At 57.7% G+C, this 24,759-nt stretch overlaps 6 protein-coding genes across 6 annotated transcripts; 3 read left to right on the plus strand and 3 right to left on the minus strand.

The window, feature by feature from the left end:
- Window positions 1–15: 15 nt before the first annotated feature.
- On the minus strand, window positions 16–2,427 carry LOC117644808 (lipase 1-like). Its single transcript, XM_034384441.1, has 8 exons — window positions 2,317–2,427; window positions 1,825–2,023; window positions 1,508–1,622; window positions 914–1,166; window positions 680–838; window positions 506–590; window positions 287–429; window positions 16–205 (listed from the first exon to the last, which is right to left on the minus strand). Exons 1-8 carry the CDS (start codon window positions 2,323–2,325, stop codon window positions 47–49), a joined length of 1,122 nt encoding a protein of 373 aa, XP_034240332.1. The 5' UTR covers window positions 2,326–2,427; the 3' UTR covers window positions 16–46.
- A 337-nt stretch (window positions 2,428–2,764) lies between these two features.
- Window positions 2,765–5,887, minus strand: LOC117644807 (retinoid-inducible serine carboxypeptidase-like). The gene is made up of 9 exons (XM_034384440.1): window positions 5,722–5,887; window positions 5,246–5,484; window positions 4,902–5,132; window positions 4,719–4,829; window positions 4,443–4,656; window positions 3,404–3,583; window positions 3,234–3,311; window positions 2,961–3,118; window positions 2,765–2,888 (listed from the first exon to the last, which is right to left on the minus strand). The coding sequence occupies exons 1-9, from the start codon at window positions 5,783–5,785 to the stop codon at window positions 2,802–2,804; spliced, it is 1,362 nt and encodes a 453-aa protein (XP_034240331.1). The 5' UTR covers window positions 5,786–5,887; the 3' UTR covers window positions 2,765–2,801.
- Window positions 5,888–6,427: 540 nt separating this feature from the next.
- Window positions 6,428–10,403, minus strand: LOC117644809. The gene is made up of 4 exons (XM_034384442.1): window positions 10,138–10,403; window positions 7,279–7,452; window positions 6,909–7,079; window positions 6,428–6,717 (listed from the first exon to the last, which is right to left on the minus strand). The coding sequence occupies exons 2-4, from the start codon at window positions 7,381–7,383 to the stop codon at window positions 6,538–6,540; spliced, it is 456 nt and encodes a 151-aa protein (XP_034240333.1). The 5' UTR covers window positions 7,384–7,452; window positions 10,138–10,403; the 3' UTR covers window positions 6,428–6,537.
- A 681-nt stretch (window positions 10,404–11,084) lies between these two features.
- LOC117644784 lies at window positions 11,085–15,165 on the plus strand. The gene is made up of 13 exons (XM_034384402.1): window positions 11,085–11,170; window positions 11,475–11,603; window positions 11,796–12,001; window positions 12,108–12,309; window positions 12,532–12,666; window positions 12,732–12,937; window positions 13,244–13,448; window positions 13,626–13,747; window positions 13,820–13,940; window positions 14,074–14,171; window positions 14,259–14,420; window positions 14,504–14,660; window positions 14,981–15,165. Exons 1-13 carry the CDS (start codon window positions 11,107–11,109, stop codon window positions 15,163–15,165), a joined length of 1,992 nt encoding a protein of 663 aa, XP_034240293.1. The 5' UTR covers window positions 11,085–11,106.
- A 3,296-nt stretch (window positions 15,166–18,461) lies between these two features.
- LOC117644785 lies at window positions 18,462–21,386 on the plus strand. Its single transcript, XM_034384403.1, has 6 exons — window positions 18,462–18,626; window positions 18,965–19,116; window positions 19,389–19,499; window positions 19,580–19,775; window positions 19,858–20,022; window positions 21,363–21,386. Exons 1-6 carry the CDS (start codon window positions 18,462–18,464, stop codon window positions 21,384–21,386), a joined length of 813 nt encoding a protein of 270 aa, XP_034240294.1.
- On the plus strand, window positions 20,454–24,737 carry LOC117645428 (zinc finger protein 26-like). The gene is made up of 2 exons (XM_034385627.1): window positions 20,454–20,734; window positions 22,779–24,737. The coding sequence occupies exon 2, from the start codon at window positions 22,818–22,820 to the stop codon at window positions 24,624–24,626; it is 1,809 nt and encodes a 602-aa protein (XP_034241518.1). The 5' UTR covers window positions 20,454–20,734; window positions 22,779–22,817; the 3' UTR covers window positions 24,627–24,737.
- The last annotated feature ends 22 nt before the right edge of the window (window positions 24,738–24,759 follow it).

Consider the following 24,759-nt stretch of genomic DNA (forward strand, 5'->3'; position numbering starts at 1 on the left):
TGGCTCCCAGTGGACCCTCAAATGCTTTCGGCTGTTTCTGAAGCTGTTACCTGGTGTATTTATCGAGACTTTTCAGAATGGATTGGTACAAGTCGGAGTCCTCGGACGCTAGAATGTAGTCGAGGTGGCTGAATTGGTTTCCGCCCACCTTGTGCAGCTCGAGCACCTTCACCGAGGGGAGGTTCTCCACCAGCTCCTCGACGTCCTGCACACAGAGCATGGCGATAGAGCTGCTTCTGGGCCTACACTGTGGCGGTACAGGCGGCTGGCATTGGACAGCACTCACCAGCATGCTGACCAAGCCGTCGCTGACAGAGTAGTACAAGTAGGTCGGCGCTCTGACGTTGGTGAGGTTGTAGCGCGGCGGCAGGCGGGAACCGTAAATTTGCCGGTTCCTCTGCGCTCCGTAGTCGTACTGCCGGAACTCACCTGCAGAAAGGGAACGGGATGGATCAAAGCATTCGACTGGGACCGCGACTTGGCGTTAGTTTGCACAGTTTCGCACCTGACGTGATGCCCTGGAAGTAGTGCATGACCTGTCGGATGGACGCCCCCGTGGGGTAGTGGCCCATCATCCTCAGCATCAAGTCCTGCGACACAAGCACTTCGTGTGACGGCCTAGCCATGACCTTGAGACGGCCTTGAGACGGCCTTGAGACGGCCTTGAGGCGGTACTCACCAGGTCCTCCGGCTGATGCGGCGCCCCTCCCCCCCACTCGATGAAGAACCTGCACACCGGCCGGGCCTTGCCCCGCCTGGTGAGCGGGTGGCAGGATTTGAAGAGGCCGTGGTCCATGCCCGGCATCGGGTTGTTGGACACGTAGCGGCTGTACGCGGTCTGCGGAGGAGAGCGGGGTCAGCACACTGTCGGGCCTGGCTCAGTGCAGCGCGCTCGCGAGGACGGCATCCTGACCTTGAGGGAGGGGAAGGTCTTGGCCAGGGCGCGCAGAAAGTCCATCATGCCGACGGGGTGCCTGAAGTAGACGGTGGGCGCCAGGTAGACGCCGGCCAGCACCTTGTCGGCGTACTCGGGCCGCTCCGCCAGCAGCACGATCTGCGCCGTGGTGCTCATGGAGTGGCCGATCATGACGAGCTTGGGGCGCTTGGTCACCTCCAGGACGTAGTCCATCATGGCGGGCTGGTCGATGACGCCGTTCTCGTGCCAGCTGCAGTCCCGGACGCGTTTTGAGCTCCGGAGTCGCTAAATGGGACTCGAACCGAACGTGTGACCCCACCAATGGATTCCTCGTTCGGAGAGCAATCCCTTGGTGGGGTCACACGTTCGCTTCGAGTCCCATTTAGCGACGCTGGAGCTCAAAACACGTCTAGAGTTTTGGCCGCCTCCACCGGTCTTCCGGCCCCACTGTACCGATACGGAAAAGCCGAAGCGCCTACCCGCGTCCTTCAGCCGTCCGTTCTCGCAAGGAACCGTTTTTTTGCGTCTGTTTTTCGGTCCGGGTTCCGCAATTACAATTGTCACAGCAGACTACTCTGCAAACTGACGAACCTGAAATCCCAAAACTCTGGCGATTTGGGGTTGATCGAGGTGTGGCGTCGGCCGTAGAAGCTGCCCCTGTAGTTGGTCAGCCAGACGTCGTAGCCGTGGTCCGCTAGAATGAACGCTGTGGGGCGCACGGGGGAAACACCAGCATTTAGAAGAGCCTGCCCACGACGCTTCTACCCTAGAACTTGAACTCGAGAGGCTGGGACACAAAAAGTCGAACGCCTTTTCGGGCCCGGCACTGGCACAGTACACTCTCAGACCTGTGTGGACTATTTCCGTCAATATTGCGGAAGGTAGAGACTCTGGGACACTGCGCTCACCGAGGTTGGGCGTGGGGACGAGCCACTGCTCGTCGCTGGAGCCCATGCCGTGGGCCAGCAGCAGGGGCGTGCGGTGCGGCGCGGTGGCGTTGCCGGCCTTCGGCGACGAGGGGATGCGGTGCAGTTCGAGCAGGTAGCCGTCCGGCGTGGTGACCACGTGCGTCTCCACCGGGTAGCCGCGGCCGCTAATCAGCTCGGTCTGCGGCGCGATGCAGTTTCCAGCCAAACTAGTGCCTTCGACAGGGCACAGTGGGCCAGCGGACCGGTGGAGGCGGCCAAAACTCCAGACGCGTTTTGAGCTCCAGAGTCTCTAAATCGGACTCGAACCGAACGTGTGACCCCACCAATGGACTCCTCGTTCGGAGAGCAATCCATTGGTGGTGTCACACGTTCGGTTCGAGTCCCATTTAGCGACTTTGGAGCTCAAAACGCGTCTGGAGTTTCGGCCGCCTCCACCGGTCTTCTGCCCCACTGTGCGGTGCACTTCCTTACCGAGGACATCCACAGTTCCGGCTGCAGTTTGTACCGCGCCAGCTCCGGCGTCTCCACGACGTGGGCGCGCGCGCGCGCGCAGCACAGCGCCAGCAGTGCCAACGCCACGAGCGCCATATCGCAAATGACAACCTTTAACGCGCCGACTTATTAGGAGGACCGTCTCCCCACCTGTCAACGGGCGCCCAGTGTGGCCGCGTCGCTCTGTCTCTCTCGCTCTCGGGCGGCGCCCCGCACTGCCCCGCACGGGTGCGAGAGAGACAGAGCCACGTTGTCACCAGGGCCAACTCAATCGTCACGGCCGAAAAACAGCCTGTCGGTTCACCATCAAATTTGGGCGCCACGTGCGTTCCTCATTTGACTATTTTCGTCTGGGCTGCGGTGTCTGCATTCACGCTACACGTGGGTGACTATAGAAATAGTACTCAGGGTAGAAAAAATGAGTTAATCATTGAGTAATCGTTTAATATTTTTCTATTTTTAAATTATAACGCCGTCGTCGTCTCTCGTTTGTCGAACTCTGTGACTTGCCGGAGCATCTCGATGGAGGCGGCGGGGTTGTCGGCCGGGACCTGAAACAGTTTCAAAGTTACTCCACGAAAATCGACCATTTTGTTTGCGTTCTTTTCCAGTGAGTGGCTCACCATGTGTCCGGCCCGGTTTATCCAGTAGAAGCTGAACTTGCCGGCCGTCTTGACGAAGCCCTCCAGGATGCCGTCGACGGCCAGGGCGCGGCGGGGCGCCTTGGTGACCCAGTAGTCGCCGTTGCGCCATTTTAGGCGTTCCGCCCAGGCCAGCGTGCCTGCACACACATGACAGTGTCAACGTTCCGAACGCGTTTTGAGCTCCAGAGTCCTATTTAGCGACTCTGGCTGGAGCGTATTAGTCAGGCTGAGGATGGGGCGGTGGTTGTTTACCTGGAGTCGAGACGATCAGGTCGAGCTGCCCGTTGAACACGACGACCTTCAGGTCCGTCTCTGAGAGCAGCCGCTCCACTGTAGGCAGTGGTTTAGTTAACTTTTGCGCTTTTCGTCACGCGTTGCCAGTGCACACCCGCTGCGTTTTTGTTTGGCCACCCTAGACTTGCCTATGTGAGTGACGGGCTTCATGAAGTCCGCGTAGAGCGCGTTGAACACCTGCGCGCTGGTGGTGCGGAAGCGCACTCGCTCGGGGACCACGCCGAGCGCGGGCTTCACACGGGTGTTCATGAGCTCGTCCAGGTGCTCGTCCGGGGCGATCCTCTCAGACATGACCCGGAACAGGAAGTCTGCAACAGCCCGCCAGTGGAAAGATAGACGCGCAGGAATCGGAAACGGACACCGCACAGTGGGCTAGGAGACCCGTGGAGGCGGCCAAAATCGCGGACGCGTTTTGAGCTCCAGAGTCGCTAAACAGGACTCGAACCGAACGTGTGACCCCACCAATGGACTCCTCGCTCGGAGAGCAACCCATTGGTGGGGTCACACGTTCGGTTCGAGTTCCATTCAGCGACTCTGCAGCTCAAAACGCGTCTGGAGTTTTGGCCGCCTCCACCGGTCTTCTGGCCCACTGTGCACCTCAGTCTCCGCATAGTGCTACGCAGTGCTAGGTAAGGCCATATGACCTTAGTGCTAGGGGAGGTGACCTTTGGTGCTCTTGGCTACGTCTCTGGGCTCCTCCTGCTTGACCTCGACGGGCGCCAGGATGTTGTAGAAGTCAGCGTGCTTGGTGGCGGCAAGGATCTCCCCCTCGACGGCCTCCCAGCGGCGCGTCGCGTCCACCCACCGGCCGGCCGCCACCGCCGTGCTCGACTTGTTGGCGGACGCGAGAACGGCCCGGTGGCCTCGCCTGTCCACCATGCCCTGGGGAACAGCGGCACTTCGATACATCGATACTTCGAGACAATCGATATCGATTCATCGATGCGCAGACTTCGAGACAATCGATATCAATTCATCGATGCGCAGACTTCGAGACAATCGATCGATGCGCTATTACTTGATCTGGGTTTCTGTGGCATCGGCTCAGGGCATGGTGGCACGGGGAGGTCGGCCGGTGTGGTGGTTCCTCTCGTCTCGGGTCTTACAGAATCTCCGTTTGGCCTTTGTTTCCAAATCCGCGCACGCAGCAAATGGTTGACCACCCACCTGTGTGGTTGTCGGCGCTCGTGCGGGCGAAGGCCTTGGCGGGCATTTTGTCGAGGATGTTGTAAAAGGAGACGCCCTGGGTGACGCGCGAGATGGCCAGCTCGGTCTGCGACCACAGCAGCGTGGCCTGCGCGTGCTGGCCGCGCAGCACCGCCCTCTGCGTCTGCAGCGCCAGCCTGTCCACCGCCTTGTAGCCCTCCGTGTCCACCATGCCCTGCCACAGCCAAGCCTCAGCCACTGCCACCCACAATGTTAAATCAAGCTTCCTCTACGTACGGTCTGCAGCAGGTAGTTCGCCCAAGAGAGCACGGTGTCCACGGGGGATATCCACGCGTCCCCGAGTGCGACCCCCTGAATGTTGATGTCGATGGTTCCCGCCTTCTTCTCCTGAACGATCAAAACAAAAACACGTCATTTTCGCTACTTCAATGTCCACCGCGCGAACGGCGCACTCCCCACCTTGAACAAGTTGAGGGCGAACTCGGCGGCCATCTTGCCGCCGTAAGACTCGCTGAAGACGTACATGGGGATGGCCCTGAACTGGGGGTGCCGCTTCAGGAAGCCCCTCATGAGCTCCACCAGGTCGGAGGCGATCTGCTTGTTGTTGGTGGTCAACTTGGACGGGCTGTCCACGTAGCTGAAGCCGGTCCCCACCGGGTTGTCGATGAACATCACGTTCACGTACTTGACCTTGAGAATCAGAGCCGAAATGCGATGCCTTTCAAAATAGAGCCACATTGACCGACTCTGGAGCTCTGCACGCGTCCAGGGTTTCGGCCGCCTCCGCCGCGCCGTGACCGTACCCAGGTCGAGTTGCGCTTCTTGAGGTCCGAGTCGATGGGGCCGATCTCCTCGAAGTTGCCGAAGGAGGTGGACGAGGCCCCGGGGCCGCCCTGCAGCCAGATGACGAGGGGCTTGTCGGCGGGGCCGTCGCCGCCCTCCACGTAGTACAGCCAGTAGAACATGTGCGCGCCCTCGCGGACGTCCACGTAGCCGTACTCCTGGCCGCCGTCGCCGAACCCTCTGCGCCGCCGGACGATGCCTGGAAGGCCGGCCAGAAGACCGGTGGAGGCGGCCGAAACTCCAGACGCGTTTTGAGCTCCAGAGTCGCTCAATGGGACTCGAACCGAACGTGTGACCCCACCAATGGATTCCTCGTTCGGAGAGCAATCTATTGGTGGGGTCACACGTTCGGTTCGAGTCCCATTTAGCGACTCTGGAGCTCAAAACACGTGCAGAATTTTGGCCACCTCCACCCTCGGCCCACTGTGTGTCTTACCTTGTGCGGCGCCCAGGACGGCGACGAGGGCCACGAGCACGGCGATGGCGGCGGAGGGGCGCATCGTGGCGGCCGGGCAGCAACGGTGTCTGTGTCAGCGTCACTGGCACTGGCCCCTTTATACGCCAATGCCGGTAAAGCGTCAAAGCCGGCGACGCCACCCACATGCCTTTCTCACTTTCCCACACGGCAAAAAAAGTGCCCGAGGAATGGTATAGTTTCGCCTGTTTCTAGATGCGTCAAAAGTCATTGCCGAGAATGAAAGTTTGGCTCAGCTATTGGGTGGGAACTACTTCACAGCCCAATATGAAGATTTCTTCGTCCAAATTTGGGTTGAGAATGACTCCCCATTGCCAGTGCAGTGTGCTGGCAGTGCCGGCGGCAGGGGGTCGCGCAGTCGCAGAACGAGAAGGAAAGGGTTGCCGGCAATAGACGGGGCGCAGACCTTGGCACCCACCGGCACCAGCCATTTTCACTCAGGCCTATCAGTCTGGCCTGGCTTGCCTGGCTGGCCTGGGGGGCATCGGGGCACGTTCCCTCGCCCCGTGCCGTTCGGCAAGGATGCGGGCGAGCGAGGGAGACAGAGCGACTGCAAGCCCCAGAAGCGGGCCGGGCGGCGCCGGCGGCGTCACTGCCGCATCGTTTGAAACTTTCGGACGAAAATAATTTCAGGTTTTTTGGCTAGTTTTAATAATTTGCTCCGCGCTGCTGTGATGACCCACAAAGCACCTGGACTTCTTTAATGGATTGATGACTAAAAGAAAATTACAATACATTGCATTTGTGTGCCAGTGCTGCGTTGAGCCAGGCCTCTGGTTAGGTCCGGACCCTGACGCGCACCAAGTCCACCGTCACCTGGAAGCACAGGTAGGGCGCGTGGTCCTGGTCGAACACGGTGCCGCGGCCCACCACCACGGTGCCGACGTCCTCGTCGGGCCGGATCGTCATCTTGGCCACCTGCATGTCGATGCCGATGCCGCGCCCGGAGAACAGGCCCTGCCGGCAGCGAGGAACACAGTGGGCCAGAAGGCCGGTGGAGGCGGCCCAAATCCCGGACGCGTTTTCAGCTCCAGAGTCGCTAAACGGGACTCGAACCGAACGTGTGACCCCACCAATGGATTCCTCGTTCGGAGAGCAATCCATTGGTGGGGTCACACGTTTTTCAACGAATCGTTTGTGACGCGCACCTTTTTCATGGGACACCGCAGAGGCGGCTGCATGTTGTCCACCAGCTCGGTCCAGGGCATCATCTTCATGCCCAGCACCGCGCAGACGCCGCTCTTGATGGCGAAGTTGCGGCCCGGAGTGCAGGTCGCCTCGGACACTCGCTCGCGGCAGCGCGTCTCGTTCACTGCCAACTACGCACAGTGGGCCAGAAGACCGGTAGAGGCGGCCAAAACTCCAGACGCGTTTTGAGCTGCAGAGTCGCTAAGCAGGCCTCGAACCGAACGTGTGACCCCACCAATGGATTGCTCGTTCGGAGAGCCATCCATTGGTGGGGTCACACGTCCGGTTCGAGTCCCGTTTAGCGACTCTGGAGCTCTGCACGCGCCTTACCTTGGTGAGGGTGGACGCCGGCCTCTCGACCATGAAGTCGATGTCGAACACCACCTTGGTCCTGCCCACCATGCGCAGCGACGAGTTGCTGCTGGAGATGGCCATGCCCTGGACGTCGGGGCAGCGCTCCGCCGAGAGCACGCGGTACGTGAGCTCCGTGCGCTGCTGCCGCGCCTGCGAGACATTCAGAGAACGCTCTGTATGGTGGAGGAGTTGGATTGGGTGTATGTTACTTGTCCGACCTCCCACTTGCCCGACCCTATTAAAAATAATCCCGTGGCAATATTTATATTGCTGGCCACTCCGGTGTACATCGTTTGTCCGACCGACGATTGTCCGACCTGCCGAAATTTGTCCGACCTCCTTTTCCCTTAAATTTTTGTCCGACCGACGTTTGTCCGACCCACTTACACCACCACGCGGTCGGTCAGGCTGCAGCTAGAGAGCAACTCGGCGGCGCTCAATTGATCTAAACACCCGCGGCTCACTCTCTATGTCAATCCAGACTGGATGCAGGACAATCCAAAGACATTTTAACACAAAATGTATTCAGAGTAACAGAAGTAAAAACAACACTATAATTAAAATTTCAGCGAAAGAGGGCACCCCGGCGAACCGGCCCTCTTCCCCGCTGGCTTGGTGAGCCAGTGGTTCCCCCATCTCATCACAGGAGCAACCTCAGAGTTAAACCGCAGTGGCCCCGTCATTGGTCACGTCATCTGTGATGTGGAGGAGTCCTCTCATAGAAGGCCAGGCTGCCACCTTTCCCAGTAGTTGGGTTTCGTTCCCGGCCCCCTTCCCACTCAGGGGCCATGCTACTGGTACTCAGGAGTCTGCGTCACCCTGCCCAGCAGCGGAACCACTGGGCTATGAGAAGCACACAGGACGTCGGCCGATTTTGTATACTTGAACCGCCTTCTTGCGATGCAAGCTGGGTCAAAATATTCACTACGGTGCTGGGTATCGAACCCCGGACCCCGCAGTCGAGACCCGACGCCTCTGCGCTCTCGGCCACCACGGCCCATGAATGACGCTGTGCGAAGGGGAGCCTTTGAAGCCGCTGGTCCGAACCGTATAGTCAGACAAAAAGAGCGGGAAGCTAGTATTCGATCGCTCGATCCGAGTATAGGATTGAGGGATCTCAACACCTTCGGCCACCGTGGCTCGGCGGGTAAGTCGAGTGGCGCAACGGGTCCAAACCGCACTGGGAAAGCCACTCGTAAAATGTAAAGAATTGCAGGGAGTTGAACCCCAGCCCCTTAAGTGGCGGGTCTACCCCTCTGCGCGCTCAGCCGCCGCTGTTGGTCTATGAGAGGCACACTGAACGCCGCCCGATTTTGAATACGTGAACCGCCTTCTTGCGATGCAAGCTTAGTCAAAATATTCTTTACGGTGCTGGGTATCGAACCCCGGACCCCTCAGTCGGGACCCGACGCCTCTGCGCTCTTGGCCACCACGGCCCATACATGAAGATGTGCGAAGGGGAGCATTTGAAGCTGCTGGTCCAAACCGTATAGTCAGACAAAAAGAGCGAGAAGCTAGTATTCGATCGCTCGATCCGAGTATAGGATTCAGAGATCTCAACACCTTCGGCCACCGCGGCTCGCCGCGTAAGCCGAGTGGCGCAACTGGTCCAAACCGCACCGGGAAAGCCACTCGTAAAATGTAAAGAATTGCAGGGAGTCGAACCCCAGCCCCTGCGCGTGATCATGATTTCCTCGGGATCCCACAGTGTGAAGCCAGTAGCGGGACTTACGACATACTGTTTAGTAACAGCGGTGGCTGAGCGCGCAGAGGCGTGGACGCACAACTTTAGGGGCTGGGGCTGGGGTTCAACTCCCTGCAATTCTTTGCATTTTACGAGTGGCTTTCCCGGTGCGGTTTGGACCCGTTGCGCCACTCGGCTTACCCGCCGAGCCACGGTGGCCGAAGGTGTTGAGATCCCTGAATCCTATACTCGGATCGAGCGATCGAATACTAGCTTCCCGCTCTTTTTGTCTGACTATACGGTTCGGACCAGCGGCTTCAAAGGCTCCCCTTCGCACAGCGTCACCCATGGGCCGTGGTGGTCGAGAGCGCAGAGGCGTCGGGTCCCGACTGCGGGGTCCGGGGTTCGATACCCAGCACCGTAGAGAATATTTTGACCAAGCTTGCATCGCAAGAAGGCGGTTCAAGTATACAAAATCGGCCGGCGTCCAGTGTGCCTCTCATAGCCCAGTGGTTCCGCTGCTGGGCAGGGTGACGCAGACTCCTGAGTACCAGTAGCATGGCCCCTGAGTGGGAAGGGGGCCGGGAACGAAACCCAACTACTGGGAAAGGTGGCAGCCTGGCCTACTATGAGAGGACTCCTCCACATCACAGATGACGTGACCAATGACGGGGCCACTGCGGTTTAACTCTGAGGTTGCTCCTGTGATGAGATGGGGGAACCACTGGCTCACCAAGCCAGCGGGGAAGAGGGCCGGTTCGCCGGGGTGCCCTCTTTCGCTGAAATTTTCTTTATAGTGTTGTTTTTACTTCTGTTACTCTGAATACATTTTGTGTAAATATGTCTTTGGATTGTCCTGCATCCAGTCTTGATTGACATAGAGAGTGAGCCGCGGATGGTTAGATCAATTGAGCGCCGCCGAGTTGCTCTCTAGCTGCAGCCTGACCGCGTGGTGGTGTAAGTGGGTTGGACAAAACTGAGGTCGGACAAACGTCGATCGGACAAACGTCGGCCGGACAAAAATTTAAGGGAAAAGGAGGTCGGACAAATTTCGGCAGGTCGGACAATCGTCGGTCGGACAAACGATGTCGACCCGTCGCAGTCGCCTACACGGGTAAAAAGGGACTTTGTCGTCACACGGAACAACTTACACTGGACTTACCGGCGCCGGTCCCGCCCCCGCGAGGAGGCCATGAAGCACGACGGCGAGGACCACGAAGCGCGCCATCGCCGTATGCATAACATGAACTTGCTGTGTCCGGGCGGTCTTCGCTCAGCGCGTTGCCGATCGACCGTCGGTCGCTGTCCGAACTAGTGAAAGATATGGCAAAAATCGCGATCGGAACGCAGCGGCGAATTCATCCAGTCCAACGAGGCCCGTTTGTTGTCGTCGTTCCCGAAACTGTGCAGCCGGCGGCTCGTCCTGCCGGTGTGGTGCGTTCGCGAGCACTATCCGCCATCGCGCGCGTCCTTGGCCGGACGAATCAGAGGGTAATTAGTGCAAGTACGCTTGCACTGGCACACTGGATTTCGCGCCAAAAACAACGACTTGCGGAGTTTCCGCGGGCACCGTTATGTGTGAGTAGTTCTCAAAATAGCCCTGCCAAAAAAAAGCACAAATACGATGAACCCTCACTGTGACGTCATTTCGTGTCAATGACCAATTTTGGTCAAAATTTCGACAAGAACAAACGTCATTTTTAGTTAAAATTTCGACAGTTTGGATGTCTTATTTGGTAAAAATTTCGATTATTTTAACGTTATTTTTGGGTTAAAATTTCGACAATGTTTACGCCATATTAGTAAAACTTTCGACAAGTTTTACATCATTTTCAGTCAAAATTTCGGCTATTTTGACGGCATTTTGGGCTTCCCTCGACTGCCTCCTGAGTGTTCGGTGCTTGGGCGGCCTTACACTGTAGCTACGAAGAGGCCAGTGAGATGGCGCCGCCCTCTGCGTGCGTCACGATGCAAACCCAACCACAAAAACAATCATAATATCGAGGAGTACGCGCAGCAGACAGACGCGCGGGCCGGTTCTCGCGAAAACCGGTCACGGTTCCTGGACCGGCGAAGGAGCCTCCGCAGACGGCTCCAGGAGCTCGGACCGTCAACACAGCATGCTGCCCCGAGGTGTCTTTGTCTTGCTGGCCTGTGCACCGGTCATTGCCGCTGTGTTCACCGGTAAGTCGCCACTTAAGGTTCCAGTGTCAGTTGGTGGACGCACAGAGGGCTAGAAGACCGGTGGAGGCGGCCAGAATTCCGGACGCGTTTTGAGCTCCAGAGTCGCTAAATGGGGCTCCAACCGAACGTGTGACCCCACCAATGGACTCCTCGTCCGTCCGGAGAGCAATCCATTGGTGGGGTCACACGTTCGGTTCGAGGCCCATTTAGCGACTCTGGAGCTCAAAACGCGTCGGGACTTTTGGCCGCCTCCACCGGTCTTCCGGCAAATCCACTGCGCTGGCTCATCGCGGACTGGTTGCAGAGGCGGCGGCCTGCTCCAAGCAGGAGTACCAGTGCAGCAGCGGGCAGTGCATCGACGCGGCCAGGCGGTGCGACGGCCAGCGGCAATGCGACGACGGCAGCGACGAGGCGGAGGCGGCGTGCGCACACAGTAAGTGCTGTCCAGCCTTCCGACGGCCTTGGCCTCGCCGGGCCTCAACGGGCCTCGCCTTGGCCGGCCAGGCCGGGCACACGCGATCAAAGATGGGCCGAGTCGATACGCCACTAATCCAGCGGCCGTTTAGCACTGGAAAATCAAAGGCGGAATAACCGTTGCCGCCACTGTACTGACCCTCTGCCGCAGCGCCCACCCTGGAGCTCCCCGTCGGCAACGTGGTGACGGTGCGGGTCCAGAGGAAGGCGGAGCACCGCGAGGTGGAGTTCCACCTGTGCGGCAGCGTGGGCTGCAACGGACTCCTGGTGGCGGGGTCCTCCCCCAACAAGTCCCTGTCCTACATCGCCTACGTCGGGGAGAACGAGAGGGGCGACTTCGGCAGAAAGCACCACGAGGTACTGTGCGGTAGGCTTGCTGCATTCAATCTAACAAAGAGCGATCTTCGTAGGAATTTCCTTCATCTATATTTCATCTATAACTTGGTTGCGTTCCGCCCCGCAGACGTTCGAGGACGACCTGAAGGGCTGGAGCTGGTTCCGTGAGGGCCAGGTGGTGCTGGAGGTGGCCCACCGGCCCAACGAGCTGGCAGTGTGGCTGCCGGGCCACCCCGACAAGCCGGCCGTGGTGCCCGTGCAGGAGCCCAGCGACAAGCTCATCGTGGTGCCTTTCAGGTGGAGGACCGACATGCCCGTCGAGTTCCTCGGTGAGACAAAGACGCGTTTCGACCTCCAGAGTCGCTAAACGGGACTCGAACCGAACGTGTGACCCCACCGATGGATTCCTCGTTCGGAGAGCAATCCATTGGTGGGGTCACACGTTCGGTTCGAGGCCCATTTAGCGACTCTGGAGCTCAAAACGCGTCTGGGATTTCGGCCGCCTCCACCGGTCTTCTGGCCCACTGCGATGTGACCATCCTCCCCCGCAGGCAACAACGCGGCCTGCAGCGACACGGAGGTCCGGTGCCTGGACCACGGCGACTGCATCGACCCGGCGCGTCGCTGCGACGGCAGGAAGCACTGCGGCGACAACAGCGACGAGGACCGCGCCGTGTGCGACGCTGGTGAGTCTTGAACCTCGCCTTCATGCCCCAGCAAGAGGAGCCACTGCTAGTCTGTCTGTCCGCAGCCCCCGCCACCGTGCTCCCCGTCGGCAACGTGGTGACGGTGCGCGTGGACCGGAAGGCCAGCCACCGGGACGTGGAGTTCCACCTGTGCACCAGCACCAACTGCAGCGTGGTGTACGTGGCCGGGCACGACCCCTTCTACAACCTGTCCTACATCGCGTTCTCCAGGGCCAACGCGCGCGGCGACTACGGCTACCACCACGCCGAGGTGAGCGCCCCGCCGTGAGGCAGTACCCAGTCCACAGTGTGCCAGAAGACCGGTGGGGGCGGACAAAACTCCAGACGCGTTTTGAGCTCCAGAGTCGCTAAATGGGACTCGAACCGAACGTGCGACTCCACTAATGGATTCCTCGTCCGGAGACAATCCATTGGTGGGGTCAGACGTTCGGTTCGAGTCCCATTTAGCGACTCTGGAGCTCAAAACGCGTCTAGCGTTTTGGCCGCCTCCACCGGTCTTCTGGCCCACTGTTATAGCCTCGCGTTGACCTGCTTGTTCCCTCTGGCCGCCTGACAGTCGTTCGAGAACGACCTGGAGAGCTGGCGGTGGTTCCCCGAGGGCGAGCAGGTGTTCGAGGCGCAGCACCGGCCCAAGGAGCTGGCCGTGTGGCTGAAGGGCCACCCCGACAAGGTGGCCACGGTGCCGGCGGAGGACAAGAAGAACATGCTGCTGCGCGTGGTGCCGCACAAGTGGCGCACGGACATGCCCGTCACCTTCCAGGGTGAGTCCGGCAGGCAAACGCCGTTTTGAGCTCCAGAGTCGCTAAATGGGACTCGAATCGGACGTGTGACCCCACCAATGGATTGCTCTCCGAACGAGGAATCCATTGGTGGGGTCACACGCTCGGTTCGAGTCCCATTTAGCGAGCCTAACCTAACCCAAGCCACCGTGTCCGCAGGCAACGCGCCGGCGTGCGCGGACCGCTCGGACGTGCGCTGCGGCGACGGCAAGTGCGTGGGCGCGGCGCGGCGCTGCGACGGCCGCAGGGACTGCGCCGACGGCAGCGACGAGGACGCCGCGGTGTGCCGCCGGTCGCAGCCGCCGCCACCGAGCTGCGGACGCGCCGCCTCGGGCGTCACCAGCCTCGTGCAGAACGGCGACAAGGCCGCCATCGAGTCCGTGCCCTGGCACGCCGGCATCTTCATCCAGGTCGACGGCCGCCTGCGGAACGTGTGCGGCGGCAGCCTCGTGTCGCCCTGCGTCGTCGTCACAGGTCAGTGGAGGCGGACAAGGACGCGTTTGGAGCTCCAGAGTCGCTGAATGGGACTCGAACAGAACGTGTGACCCCACCAATGGATTGCTCTCCGAACGAGGAATTAGTACCGCTCCCTTACGTTCATTTTCAGCTGCGCATTGTGTCCCTGAAGGAAAGATTTTCGTCGCCCTGGGCAAGTTTCTCAGCGGCTGGGATTCCGAGTCCGGGAAAAATATTCACAGGACCGAGGTACAAGAAATAAAGCTGTTGGAACCATCCACTTAACAGCACTGATTCCGTAAAAATATTTTGCCTGCTACTTTCTGACGATTGCAGGCGAGGAGAATCACCAAGCACCCCTACTACAAGGGCCACGCCTCCAAGCTGGTCTACGACATCGCGGTGCTGGAGCTTCAGACGTGCGCCCCCATCCACGACAAAATTTCCCCCATCTGTATTGATCCGACCGTCAAACCCGTCTCCTCAGCGGACATTAAGGTAGAAAGAAGTTTCACACCCGTGTGTCATTTCAATTCGCCACTTGGAAACCAGACTTTGACGACGCACTGAAATTTTGTCAGATCGCCGGCTGGGGCAACGAGACCACAGTCCTGACGGAGCTGCAGTCGGTGACGCTAACGCAACTCAACTTCGAGGACTGCCTCAACGTCATGTCCAGCAACGGGCAGCAGGTCGCCTACGTCACGCACGACAAGTTTTGCGCGACGCGGAAAAAGGGTAAGGGAGTTCTCGAAAAACAAAAGTCGATTCGATACTCGAAAGTCGATTCGATTCGATAGTCAAAAATGCATTCGATTTAATAATCAAAAGTCGATTGGATAATCTAAAGTCAGTTCGATCATCGATAGTCAATTCAATAATTGATAGTAAACTCAATAATCGATAGTAGTAAATTTGATAATCGATACTAAACTCGATAATCGATACTAAATTCGATAATGGATACTTAATTCCATAATCGATACTAAATTCGATAATCGATAGTCAATGTGATTTAAAATTTTCCGCTCCTTTCAATGCACGCCCTCCGCTTCCAGGCGTCCCCAAGTCGGGCCTCCTGCAGGGCGACAGCGGCGGCGGCGCGCTGGTCAAGCAGGCCGGCTCCTGGTTCCTGTCCGGCCTCGTGTCGGCCCGCCTCAGCGACGAGGACGGCGGGGACGTGTACGCGCTCACCAACGTGGCGGTGTACGTGGACTGGATCAGGACTTTCGTCAGGCAGTGAGCCGAAGCAAGATGACTGACGAACGCTGGGACTGTCTCTCCCTCTCATGTGCCAACGCTTTAATTTAATGTACAAACGCTGCCGTGAATAAATTTTTTATTTTACGAATAAAATGTTGATCTTATCCCTTGAAAATGTGTGCCTCATTGCAAACGGCGTTGATGCCCTTCCAATAGTGCCTTCAGGTACAAGGTGCAGCCCCCGAAAGGGGAAACAGAAACAGTGAATCTGGTGGGACAGCAGTTTATTTTTCACGTCTCGTCAGCGGACTGGTGGTGGTCGGCCAAGGCCTTGGAGAAGGACGTTCTCAGCACTCAGAAGAAGCCGGGGGTTCCGTAGGTGGTGGCGGGGGCGGAGTAGGCCACCCTGGGGGCGGAGTAGGCGACGGCGGGGGCGGCCGCGATGGCGGGGGCGGAGTAGGCCACCCTGGGGGCGGAGTAGGCGACGGCGGGGGCGGCCGCGATGGCGGGGGCGGAGTAGGCGACGGCGGGGGCGGAGTAGGCCACTCGGGGGGCGGGCGCGAAGGACACTGCGGGGGCGGAGTAGGCCACAGCGGGGGCGGCGGCGATGGCGGGGGCCGAGTAGGCAACCGCGGGGGCGGCAGCGATGGCGGGGGCGGAGTAGGCAACCGCGGGGGCGGCGGCGATGGCGGGGGCGGAGTAGGCCACGGAGGGGGCGGCGGCAATAGCTGCGGGGGCGAAGGCAGGCTCGCCCGCCAGCGGGTACTGGGGCTTGGCCTGGGCCACTGCGGCCAGCACCACGACGACGAAGGCAACCTGCAACAAGGGAGGGGTTAGTGGAAACGCGAGGTCCGGGGTTCAACTACCCGCCAGGGCGGATGCCGAAAGTTGATGCTGCTCACTGTGGGGTTCATGGTGGCGGTGGTGGTGGGGTGGGGGATGAAGTGGCTGACTGGAGCTGCTGGACCCAAGTGTGACTCTCAGCCTCCGCGGCGACGGTTTTATACTCATCTACCGGCAGCCTAATTGGTCCACTGACCACAGTGTGCCACAGTGTGGGCACCCCATCCGTCGGCGGGAAGTGGCGGTGACGTCATTCGGACTTGGCGGCGCAGCACCAAAGGAAACATAGGTTTGGCGACAAGAAAATGCGGGGAAATGGCATACTTTCCCTCGGTTGCAGGTTCAAAACTGCCACCAAAACAGCGAATTTTCGGGCGTTTCGTTTCTCTTTCTTCATGTGAGATCTGAATAATTTTCCAAAATCAACAGTAGGCACTATGCGGACCATAAAGTTAATAAATTTAAAGCGCTCTAGGGTCACGGAATATCGGCACCTGGGTGCCGTTCAAGTACTCCAACATCAGGAAAATATTGAATTTGTTTGCAGTGACCATTTAACGAATTTTTGACTACGAAATGTTTTCTTAAAATACTCAGTTAAAACTTTCGCTAGACTTATTCGGAAATCGGCTTTCTTTGACGGCCGTCGAATCCGCGTGACACTATTAACGTCCCAAGATGGATCCCCGTCGCTGCGGTCAGTGGGTCAATCAAGCCTCTACTTTAGACGGGTATAAAACCGTCGCCGTGGAGGCTGAGAGTCACACTTTGGGTCCAGCAGCTCCATCAGGCAGTCCACCCCACCACCACCGCCACCATGAACCCCACTGTGAGCATCACTCGCCTTTGGCATCCGCCCTGGCGGGTAGTTGAACCCCGGACATCGCGTTTCCACTAACCCCTCCCTTGCTGCAGGTTGCCTTCGTCGTCGTGGTGCTGGCCGCAGTGGCCCAGGCCAAGCCCCAGTACCCGCTGGCGGGCGAGCCTGCCTTCGCCCCCGCAGCTATTGCCGCCGCCCCCTCCGTGGCCTACTCCGCCCCCGCCATCGCCGCCGCCCCCGCGGTCGCCTACTCCGCCCCCGCCATCGCCGCCGCCCCCGCGGTTGCCTACTCCGCCCCTGCCATCGCTGCCGCCCCCGCGGTTGCCTACTCTGCCCCCGCCATCGCCGCCGCCCCCGCCGTGGCCTACTCCGCCCCCGCCATCGCCGCCGCCCCCGCGGTTGCCTACTCCGCCCCCCGGGTGGCCTACTCCGCCCCCGCCATCGCGGCCGCCCCCGCGGTTGCCTACTCCGCCCCCCGGGTGGCCTACTCCGCTCCCGCCATCGCGGCCGCTCCCGCCGTGGCCTACTCCGCCCCCAGGGTGGCCTACTCCGCCCCCGCCACCACCTACGGAACCCCCGGCTTCTTCTGAGCGCGGAAATAACAACCCCCACCGAAGCCACCGGTGCTTGCCTGCCTGATGTGACTTGAAAATTAAAAGGCTGACCCACAAAACGAATTTATTGGTGTCTTCTTGTCCACTTCTTCCGATTTCTCCTTCTGAATGGCAACTCGAGTAAGCGCACACCATTTTGTAGAATCTAATCCGGACTTCGCCCCTGCACTCACTCACCCCCTGACGACGCACTCTGTCCCAGTGACCCGATTGGCTGCCATGACGGGCCTGCCACGACGCAAGTTCAAGTTCGCGAGGGCCCTTAACTTAACCCCCCTCTCCCTCTCGCTGCCCCAATGACGGGGCGAGCACCGGATGAAGGGTTTGGCTCCGCGATATTATTCAGCGAGATGGCCTAACCACCGAGGCAGGCCCGGCAGGCCGACCACAATCACGGCGAGTCGATGGGCGGCCCGCCGTCCGAGTGACGTCTGTCTCCCTCGCACCCACACGGCAAGCCCCGTGAGTGCGAGAGAGACGGAGAGCGCCCTTCGAGATCGCCCTGCCGGAGGGCGGCTTGGAGGGCCAGGCCGGCGGCGCGTGCGGGCAGTGTGTGAGAGCGAGTGAGAGGCGCCATGCCGGCCATGCTGGGTCCGGAGGTGCTGCGCTACTGCGGCATCTGCTTCTGCTCGCCGCACTGCCGCACGGGGCCGCCAGGCGAGTACCTTACAGGGTTGCCACCCACGGTGCACCTACGGGAAAGGGTTGCCAACCTCAGCCTGCCCGGCACGCAGCAGCACCTGGGCTTTGCCCGCTAGATCTTACCCAGTAGGCAGGCTGAGGTTGGCAGCCCTTTCGCCACTGGCGCGACACTGTTTTTTTACACTGGCGCAGCGGGTGCCCGCGTGGCCGGCGCGCACGGCCGCCTCTACCGGTGGTATTCGGCGCTCTGCTCCTGGCTGGCCGGCGTGCTCACACTCTTCTCCCTCATCACGCTGCTCTTCGAGTGGGACGACTTCCAGGTGACAGACTCTCCGCGCGCTGTGCGTTCCCAACCAAGGCATTGAGTTGACGAGTGCTGGCTGGTGCTGGCCGGGCCCACAGGAGCTGACCGAGGCCATGATCTGCTTCTGCTCGCTGTACACCACGTGGGTGTACGTCCGGCTGTGGCGCGAGCGCGGCTCCGACCTCCACTACATGCTGGCCAAGCACAAGCGCTTCCTGGAGCGCTACGAGGTGCTGTGCCGGCGGGACGAGGTGCAGCGGGGCCTGCTGCAGCTCATGGTGAGCCTCTTGCCTCTGTGGCACTCGCGGTGCGAGAGAGACAGAGCCTCTGGCACGACTAGCCGCCTGCTGGGTAGGCAACCCATCGCGCGCGCGAGCCTCATGAGTTGCCTGGCTCGCAGTTCAACATGGACCACTCCTTCACGCTGTGGCTGCTGGCCACCCTGCTGGGGCTCATCGCCCTCGTCATTCTGCAGTCGTGCTACACGCTGGTGCCGCCGCTGCAGCCCGTGCCGCGCGACCTCTACGCGCCGCCCCCCGCCGAGGTGACGTGACAGTGTCGCAAGGGTTGCCAACCTCAGCCTGGAATTTTGTGGACCGGTGTTGACTGTAAGCAGGGTGAGACGGACCCCCTGGCCGGCAGCCGCACGCTGCGCTTCGTGCTCATCGTTGCCTTCCAGTGCCCCGCCCTGCTGTGCTGCGGCGTGCCCTTCGCCTGCCTGGCCGCCATCCACTTCGCCCTCAACGCCCACGCCATCATCCTGCTGCGGTAACAACACCGCAACTCAAACGCGTTCTGAGCTCCAGAGTCGCTAATCAGCACTCGAACCGAACCTGTGACCCCACCAATGGATTCCTCATTCGGAGAGCAATCCATTGGTGGGGTCACACGTTCGGTTCGAGTCCCATTTAGCGACTCTAGAGCTCAAAACGCGTCGAGAATTTTGGCCGCCCCCGCCAGTGTTCTGGCCCACTGTGCACTGGCGGCCCGCTGTCCGTGACGTCCCCCATGACGACTTGCCTGTCCCGCGGCCTGTCCAGGTGCATCAAGCGGTCCCTGGAGCTGTCCGGCGACCTGGAGGGCCACTTCAAGCTGCGCGGGCTGCGCGCCCCGGTCGACGAGCTCATCATGCAGCACCAGCACGTGCTCTCGTAAGGCTGTCTCTCTCGCACTCACGGCGCGCCCCGCGAGCCCCGCGCAGGTGCGAGAGAGACAGAGTGACCTGGTTCAGGATGGTCAACACCAACAACGAGATCTTCGCGCGCCCCATCACCGAGCGCCTGGTCATCACGTACGCCCTGCTGGGCCTCACGGCGTACTGCATGTCCTCGGACCCGCTGGCCGACGTCAAGGTGCCCATCATCGCCTTCTTCATGATCGCCAGCCTGCTGCAGATGTCGGTGCTCAGCGACATGCTCAAGGACGAGGTGCACCCCGAACCCTGTGGCTACCCCGCGCCGCGGTGACGGCCTGGGGTAGTGACGGCCTGACGGCCTGCTTGCCTTGCAGTGCGGGTCGCTGCAGGACGTGGTGTGGCGCTGCGACTGGATGTCGGCCAGCAGGCCCACGCAGCGCAAGCTGGTGCTGCTCACGGCCAGGGCGCAGCGCTACGACCGGGACGGCCTGGCCGCCGCGGGGCTGCAGGACAGGATCAGCATGATCACCTTCGTGCAGGTGAGGCGGCGCGCCGCTACCCCGCGCGCCAGTGCCTCCCTGGAACGGCCCAGAACGCACGGGGTAGCGACGTCCACGTGCAGACAGACAGATCGATGTACTGACGGCGTGCTTCCACTGCTCCCTCGTGCAGGTGATGCGGTCGTCGGTGTCCTTCCTGCAGGCCCTGCGGAACCTCAAGTGACGCGCCGGCAAGTCCAGCAGTAGAATGCCGGTCACAGCGTAATTTCTTCTCTCTGTTTGAACGCGCATCAAAGTTTCAGTAAATTTTAATCACATGCTCTCCACAGTGCGTACTCATTTGCGAAGTCGGCCGCACGGTTCAAAAGATTGCCGCGAAACGGACGGAGCCTGGCAACACTGCAGTGCACTTTGCACTTCCCACTTGGCAACACTGCATTTTTAATTTTTCATACGTGACGTGACATAAATCATAATGGCGCCGGCGCCGCGTCGCCGACTTGTTGCTCCGCGTCCACGCGTCCCTAGCGAGTCTTGCTTCGAGTGAATTTCTTTTCCGAGCCCTCCAAAGCGTGTTGCGTTCCGGTTGTCCTGGCTTCCCAGTGCGTCAGGTTCGCGGTGGTGTGATCGCGACTTACTGAGCGGCGCGCCATCGCGCCAAGGACCCGGTTTGACAGCCAGCTGGTGCATTGTAAACAGAAAACAGCTGACGACGCTTTCAGGCCACTGCTCCCTGCGCCCCGTTTGACAAGTAAGTTTTTGACTTCGTGGCTCACAACGAAAATCACGAGTAATAGCGTACCTAAGATAATAGTCCCATCCATGACTTAAAAGTTTTTAGTTGGAATCAGTCAATTCTGCGCAATAAAACCCAAATCCCAGACGTTGTGGAACCGTTACCTACAATAATATTGGTATACAATGCAAGATTTTAAAACTCCGGTTTTGTTGTTTGGAATCTTTCAATAAAGACCAAGCTCTACTTTCCGTCCAAATATTTAACATAATAATTTTAGTATTATCTATTTAACTGTTAATTTATTCAACTGTGTGACATGATTTTTTAATTATGGTATTTAATAGCAATTTTGGAATCAAACGCGCTGGATCCAAAACCTACTTTGAAATTGAGAACAAATTGCTATGCATTTGTTGTTACAACAAATTTATCTTCCTTTCGACATCAACCGTGGGTTGATCCTTGGATATCTGTTATTTCCTTTCGTCATGTTGAAAAAAAATTGTTCCCTGGTTTTGTACTGTTTCATTTCTATTAGAGGCCTTGCCTCTGGGCTTACCAAAAAAGCACACTAAATTAATTAATTAATATGCATTGCAACTTTAAAGAAAATTGACTAGAAGTCTTTTTTCTTTCTTAGGCTGGACAAATAGGATTCTCGTAGGCTGTCAAGGAATGAATCCTCACATTCCCATTAGGTCAGTCTAGTATCCCCACCACCACCCCCACCTCCAATCTCCTCGCTTCCTCACCCCCGCGCGGTTAGCACGTAAGGTGTGTTAGGTGTAATTTAGGAGGGCGAGGGCGGGCGCGGGCGGTAGAGGGCATGGTGGCGGCTGCATCAGGGATATCATAGTTATCATAGTCGCCCAATTTTGTTCGCCGGAGGCCGCAGGCCCTCGGGTCCGGAGGGGAGGGGGGGGCAGAGAGGCTCTGTTCTGCCGCCAGTCCGGCGGCGCCCGGCTCCAGCCAGTCCTTTCCGGCGGTCTGCCTGACACACTCGGTGAACGTCTAGAGCTCTGGCACACTGCACGCGATATCTCGTCGCTCTGCGCCAGCAGAGCGCAACAGTGTTTGTAGGGGCTGCACTGAAACCACCCACCGACACTGGACCTGGTTCCACACTGCCGATCCACAGGTACTTTGAGAAGCATGCGGCCCTCAAGCGCTTCCTGGCATGGAGACACAGTGCATGATGCATTTTGGAAGGACTCTTGTTTTTGTTCTGTGTTGTTAGTTGTTTTGTTTGTTTTGTGCTGCTCGAGGGGCAAACAACTTCGAAAAATTGTGTACACCTTTATTTCGACTCAACGTTATTTCACGTTATTTCAAGGGAAACGTACACCAAAATTCAAGTTGTTTCTCCCTGGGTGCTGTTTCTCGCTTTGTCTTGTTTTTTGAGTGTCCCTTATAATGTCACGCTCTATGACTCTAAGGGCACGCAATAGAGTTGGGGAATGGGCTGGCCAGTGTCACGAGGCTGGCCAGTCTGGCCCATGGGCTTTGCGCGGCTGCCGTGACTGCGGTGGCAGAGACCAGAGACCGCTCGCCTGGCTCCGGCGACTACTGCTGCAGCCGATACCTCCGCACTGCGCCGCACTGCCATTCCTCCTCTCTAGCACGCAAGGGACCTGGCTTTGACATGGCACCGGTTTCGGTCATTTGCTTGCATGCGTGTCTGCCAATATTTTTTGCTGCATGTCAGTCGATTATGAGCAACTGTGTCAAAACCGCTTAGGCCAGTAAATTTTGTTTTCGCACATATTGAATTAAAACCGTTGTAGTATTACTATATTTTTACCGGTGTTATATAGTTTGCACAAGACTCGCTCACAAGCTGCGTGGGGTCTCTTGTCCTAACCGGAAGAGAAGGGGGGGGGGTGTATTTCGCTTGTATGGCTTGTGTTTGAAAGTTTAGTGGCAAATTAATCGAGACCCAATTTGCCGTAAGAGTTTTGCATAACGTTTGATATTGAATAAATTTGATGCTTGCAGTGATGCTTATTAATATACTTATTATATACTTATTTATCTTAAACGTTTCGCTTTGTTCCAGCATCGAAGCAGAAGATCGAGAATTTCTGAGAACGCTATAATGGAGCTAGTAGATGCATCGTTGAACTGCTCTGTGTGTCTGAAGAAGTTCTCCTCCAAAGTTACCTTGGCTAAACACTTAAGGATTCACTCTGCTGAGAAGTCGTTTAAGTGCTCAGAGTGTCCAAAAGAGTTTCATCGTTCTGATGACCTAAAATATCATCTTATTAGCAAGCATAGCAATGAGAAAGCATATGAATGCTCTGTGTGCCAGAAGCGCTTCATCACCTCTGGGCAACTTGCGTCGCATGTTCAGAGGCACTCTGCTGATAAACCATACAAGTGTTCAGTTTGCAAAAAACAATTCGTTTGTAAAAGTGACCTTTCTAAACACACCAGAATACACACTGTTCGAATGTTCGAATGTTCAATGTGTTCGAAGAAATTCGTTCGGCTCGCTCATCTCAAGGTCCATCTGCGAGCACACACCGGTGAAAGGCCGTTTGAGTGCGGCGTCTGCCATAAACGCTTTTCGTACTCGAGAAGCCTTTCGTCCCATTCTCGAATCCACACGGACGAGAAGCCGTTTGAGTGTTCGGTGTGCTTCCAAAAATTTCGATTCTCAGGCGGTCTGCAGACTCACCTACTTACTCACACTGGCGAGAAATCGTTTGAGTGCAGTCTATGTCCGAAAAAGTTCCGAAGACGTGGTCACCTCGAAAATCACCTAAGAAGGCACTCGGATGAAAAACCGTATGAGTGCTCCGTATGCCAAAAACGTTTTAGTGTCGCTGACGGCCTGAGGAACCATTGTCGAATCCACACTGACGAGAAACCCTTTGAATGTTCAGTGTGTGGCACAAAATTCCGTACCTCAACCGACCTCCATCGTCACCAGAAAACGCACACAGGTGAGAAACCTTTTGAGTGCAGTCTGTGCTCGAAGAAGTTCCGTCGCAGCAGCCATCTCAAACAACACCTTGCAAGGCACTCTGATGAAAAACCGTATGAGTGCTCCGTATGCCAAAAACGTTTTAGGGTCGCTGAAGACCTGGCCTCCCATTGTCGAACCCACACTGACGAGAAACCCTTTGAATGTTCAGTGTGTGGTAGAAAATTCCGAACCTCAACCCAGCTCCATCTTCACCAGCGAACGCACACAGGTGAGAAATCTTTTGAGTGCAGTCTGTGCTCGAAGAAGTTCCGTCGCAGCAGCCATCTCAAACAACACCTTGTAAGGCACTCTGATGAAAAACCGTATGAGTGCACCGTATGCCAAAAACGTTTTTATGTCGCTGAAGGCCTTAAGAACCATTGTCGAATCCACACTGACGAGAAACCCTTTGAATGTTCAGTGTGTGGTCGAAAATTCCGAACCTCAACCCACCTCCATCTTCACCTGCAAACGCACACGGGTGAGAAATCTTTTGAGTGCACCGTGTGTTCAAAGAAATTCGGAAGACGTGACCACCTGAACTTCCATCTGCAGACGCATGCTTATCGTGAAAGGTCGTTTGAGTGCACTGTGTGCCTGAAATCTTTTACCCGCAACGAGTACCTGGCCATTCACGCTCGAATTCATGTTGCTGATGACCTGAAACCCCATGAGTGTTCCGTGTGTGGAAAGAAATACTTAAGCACAGGTCAACTAAACGCCCACGTCAAGGTCCATTCGAAACTGTTCCAGTGCGAAGAATGCTCCAAGAGATTTGGGACGTTGGCGCACCTTAAAAGGCATCTCTTGACGCACACTTCCTCGCGTCACAGAATTTCCACTCATTTCACATTTTTATGCACCGAGTGTGGGATCCGGTATGACCGGCGGGATGCATTGTTAAGTCACTTGTATGAACATCTCAAGAACTTCTGAGTTGTTCCCACGCTGTTTCTGTGAAAATCTTGTCAGTGTCCCTCTTGTCATTAAGTTAAAGTATTGAGCTAGTTGTAGAATAACCCTAATAAAGAATTGTAAATATAGTTATTTCATTTTGTTTATGTCAGAG

Source organism: Thrips palmi, unplaced genomic scaffold, assembly GCF_012932325.1.
Source record: "Thrips palmi isolate BJ-2018 unplaced genomic scaffold, TpBJ-2018v1 HiC_scaffold_18, whole genome shotgun sequence".
NCBI classification, from domain to species: Eukaryota; Metazoa; Arthropoda; class Insecta; order Thysanoptera; family Thripidae; genus Thrips; species Thrips palmi.